This window comes from Glycine soja, chromosome 6, assembly GCF_004193775.1.
Source record: "Glycine soja cultivar W05 chromosome 6, ASM419377v2, whole genome shotgun sequence".
NCBI classification, from domain to species: Eukaryota; Viridiplantae; Streptophyta; class Magnoliopsida; order Fabales; family Fabaceae; genus Glycine; species Glycine soja.
Genome location: NC_041007.1, coordinates 12,626,270 through 12,630,925, shown reverse-complemented (window position 1 = coordinate 12,630,925; position 4,656 = coordinate 12,626,270). Strand labels below are relative to the sequence as shown.

The 4,656-nt window shown below is 33.0% G+C and overlaps 1 protein-coding gene across 1 annotated transcript; it reads right to left on the bottom strand.

Moving 5' to 3' along the window:
* Positions 1-491: 491 nt before the first annotated feature.
* On the bottom strand, positions 492-4,358 carry LOC114414019 (ras-related protein RABC1-like). The gene is made up of 7 exons (XM_028378395.1): positions 4,212-4,358; positions 3,892-4,033; positions 3,412-3,480; positions 3,222-3,287; positions 1,686-1,807; positions 1,367-1,495; positions 492-881 (listed from the first exon to the last, which is right to left on the bottom strand). Exons 2-7 carry the CDS (start codon positions 4,022-4,024, stop codon positions 777-779), a joined length of 624 nt encoding a protein of 207 aa, XP_028234196.1. The 5' UTR covers positions 4,025-4,033; positions 4,212-4,358; the 3' UTR covers positions 492-776.
* Positions 4,359-4,656: the final 298 nt, after the last annotated feature.

The following is a 4,656-nucleotide window of genomic DNA, read 5'->3' as shown; positions in this document are numbered from 1 at the left end:
ATCTCCTTTATCTAACCAAAGTGAGAAAAAAAAAGGAAGAGGAAGGAAAAAAGGAATACAAAACAATAGAACCCAACTCTTCCAAAATTAAATAGAACTGAACTATAAAAACCATACATTTTAAGAAAAATCAAACCACTTTATGAAAACAGTTCAATTTAAAATGAACCGTTTTATAAAATGATTTTGTTTGGTTTAGTTCTTTGAAAAAATTGAACTATGCATGAATGTGAGAAAGAAAATCAAACCTAACCAATCCACCAAAAACTAAACCATTTTAAGAAAAACAACTTAACCAAACCTCTATGAAAATAATTCAGTTCGGATCAAACTGTTTTTATAAAGTGATTTGGTTTGATAAAAAAAAAAAACCAAACCATATGCACAGTCCTAATTTGAATCCTATTAGTTGATTTTCTTCCGAGTAGTCTCATTGCCCAATAGACCGATCAAAAGTTAGAGCTACACTATTGTCTAGACGTTATATACAATTTTAGCCGGTTTCCATAACATAGTATTATCCATGATTCTTGTACATCTATATATGAAATTAAATGTGAATGATAAACAATAAATCCAAAGAAAAAAAAAACAGATAATCATCGTCATCATATTACACATAACATTCAAGGCAAATCAGGAACATTCATTTTTGTAGGCTTCAGCAGCTGCTATAAATAAACTAGAATTAGAACTCTGATTCTGAAAATGGATTCAACGCCCTTGGAGATCTATATATGAAGTTTGTTTCGAGTGAAATAGCTAGCCTCTTAATATCAGCAACAACTACTTGTGGCATCAGACTGGGATGGCTTGTCCTTAAAAATGTTCTTTTTATTGCCCTTGGAGCCCTCGGCTAAGAGGCTAGGTGTATCCAGAATCTGGGTGTGCACACAAACAAATAAAAAAATTATAGTCATTTTCTATGATATTAATATATTGATTATCACGATTCATAGAATGTAATCCGTTTCTAAGTGTCCTGTACCAATTTTTGTTTGAGCTTCAACTTGTGTTTCTTTAGAATCAGGAGATATAATTACTGTTTCCCTAGTGTCAAATTACTACTTTCACATTTATATGTAGGAGGCAAATCAAGTGAAATGGTTGGCTTATTATGAAAAGTAAAGGAGTAATTGCATGATCATTGAATCTTACTTGAATAGCTAGGACTTTTTATGTTTTAATATTGACCCCTTATGCATGATACAATAATCAATTAATCATGATTTGCTCCCTTTACTCTCATAGTAAGCCAATGCTCTTGCTTAAGAGTAGTATGGTTACCGCATAAGAATTGTATGCAGTATACCAATTATGGACCAAAGTTTTGTTAGAAAATGGGCATATATGTCACTCAACATACCTTCAGAACAAGCTCTTCAAAGCATTGTTGTACGTTAGCTCGAGTTTTAGCACTGCATTCGGTAAATAGGCATCCGCATTCCCTGGCAAAGTCTATTCCCTCTTTCTTTGTCACAACTCTATCACTCTCCTGAAAAGCAAATATTATCCACTTGCATGTCATGTGTCCTCTAATGGAGTGCGTGAAAAGAATATGGTGAATTAGTGATAGGCTAAGAAAGCAGGGAAGGAGGGAAAGATCGCAGGTTCGATTTCTTTTACTAACAAAAATTAACAATTAACCTTTGTTGATAAAAAATAAAAAAGTCAAGAAAAGATACCTTATCTACTTTGTTTCCAACCAGCATCTTGACGCATTCCGGATTTGTTGAATAAAGGTCTATTTCCTTTGCCCATATTTCAGAGAGATTCGTAAACGTTTCCCGCCGAGTTACATCATAAGCTGCATAAGTTTGAGAAACAAAATGCAGTTATTCAAATACAAAAATTTCAATAATACATCTTTGGGGTGGGGGGGACTCCATTTCCTAATTTCCAAATCAATGCATCATTTCCTCACCAATGTAATGCATCTGATACAGATATGCCAACCATTTCCTGGTGAATTCGATCAACAACTTAGAACAAAAAAATCATTTGGCTGTTGAATTGCCACAGCTAAATTCAATTAATAAGCCAAAGCATGATATATGTAGGAAAGTATTTTTCTTAAGCAGAGAGAAGTTTACACAAGAAGAATCAATTTTATCCTACAAAATCATTGTGATACCAGAAAAAAGTACAACAATTATTTATTACTTTACCTTCATCATGAAAAATTAATTGATTATTTCTCACAATAAAACTAATTGAAACATACTAAACCACACTTGAATATTTTCTCTTCACTTCAAATAACCTCAGGGGACAAGATTTCAATCTAATTTTTGCTAAAAAGTACACTAAAAAGTCTGAAACTGTTGCCAAAGAGGATTTACTTCAAGCCAAGCAAATAAGCCAGATAAATTTAGTTTGGATAGTGAAATTAAGATGACTGGGTACTGGGGTAGCAATGCACTAGCTGCAAGAGACTGCATAGGTCAACATTGAAGTTTAGACCCTTGGTGTGACTCTTGGAAAAGTTACTGTTTATTCGAGAATTGGGTATTTTCCCCCCACGCAAATATATAGCTTTATGACTCAAAACTCGTCAAAGTGCATAATTAAGCTCTTTGTAGCAACATCAATGGTTTTCAACTATCACAATGATTTGAAGTAGCATCCCAAGATTCAATATAGGTCCAGAAAATGACTTAAAAGGTGTATGAAGTGTATTAATCCGTAAGTAACCAAATAATTGACATGCTTGATACATGCTTGAGAGCATCAAGAAAAGATTATCTCAAGATTGCCGCTTCACTTGTCCTTAATTGTTAGAACATTAGTGTCCCTCGTTTCAACAATACTTGTTATAGCCACCATTAGATGGACCTATATGCCGATCATCAATACTTTGAAAATATCAGCTTTACGGAATCCATTTGGTGTGATTATGTGAGGCAACAAAAGGCCTTAACTATGGATTAAAAGACATAACTTAGCACAGAAGAAAATTTTGGCTTGAATTCCTCTCACCAAAGAGCTAACTCACTCAAAACATCATTATATAGCAAACCACATCCTGTACCAAATTGCCTAATAATATAAAGGCACGGGTTAACATTAAAAACAAAAAAAGGTAAACAACTTATCTCTGCTATCCTACAAAATATTATACTACATTGCATTCTAGGTTCTCATGCAAATTCAAAACATTTCACCCAAATAATAAATATGACTCGTAGGGTGGTGAATGAGGAAACAGAATTGAAACTCACCCATGATAATCCCTTGTGCACCTCGGTAGTAAGAACTCGTCAATGTTCTGAACCTCTCTTGACCAGCTGCATAATTAAATCACACCATATCCATACTTAGCACTACTACTACTAAGCAAGGATTTGAAGAAACATACATCGTATAAAGTAGAACATAAAAATCAATAAATAAATAAGCACAAGTGAACACCTGTATCCCAAATGGCAAGCTTCAGCTTTTTCCCTTCCATCGTCAAATACTTGACTTTAAAATCAACACCTACATTGAGGCGTCAAACAAGACATAAAAGCATGAAATTCCATATCACAATAAATTATCAGGTGGCGGGACCACCACGTGTCATGTCCCCGCTAATCTCTCCATGTCACATACTTAAGTTTTTTAATTTATGAGAAAAATTAATAATACTATTAGATTACATGTGATGTGAAAATTAGTAGAGACCATGATGGTCCTAGCACACCTTTTTACAAATAATCAAAGAACATTATTGCATAAACAAGAACAATAGTGAAATTCCACACTGAATAGCAAATTGTAACACTAACAATGCTATGGCCTATGACTATGACAATGACAATGAGATGCATAAACCTTGGTTCAATGACAAAGGCACACACGAGTTATGGAAATTTATAAAGAAAATAAATAAATAAATAAAAAACGAACCAATTGTGGGAGAAAGATCTTCAAAGGAATCGGAGGTGAAACAGAGGAGGAGACTACTCTTGCCAACACCTGAGTCCCCAATCATCAACAACTTAAACAAATATTCGAATTCCTGTGTTGGACTCGATTCCATCGCAATAAACTGATTCAATAATGAAATAACAATTTAAAACAATTAATCAAACGTCATTGTTCGTTTCAAATACTATGAGCATCGAGCAAGTATCAATTCTGAAACTCATCTCGTTGATTGATTAGAAAAATGTGCATTGGCATCAAAATAGTGTGATTAAAAAAAGAGAGAAATTTGCACTGCATACCTAAGAAATAAGAGAATCAAATCTTAGAGGAACTGGTGGTAGCAAAGGAAATTCAGGATGAAATATTAAAAAGGAAAATAAAACGGAACTGTGTCCGAATTACCAGGTCTCCGTTCCACCTTTTTTCTTTTATTTATTTCCCCCTTCAGGATCTGAATTTTTTCTAATGATTATTGTGAAATTTTATTTTTATCACCCGACCCTTCTTGCATCAACAAACATAACAAAAATTAAAATGGTAATGGATAAAAGAACAAACATTCAAATAAATTGGAAGATGTGACAACATAGGATGTCAAAAAAAAGAATTAGGTTGGGTTTAACCAGTTTTAGCATTGGGTTGAAAGCAAAATCCAATTTAAATTTATTTTTTTTATCGATAAATATTAATTATTTTTTTAGTAAGACATATATTTTTTATGAATAAATATTAATTATTTTTTTT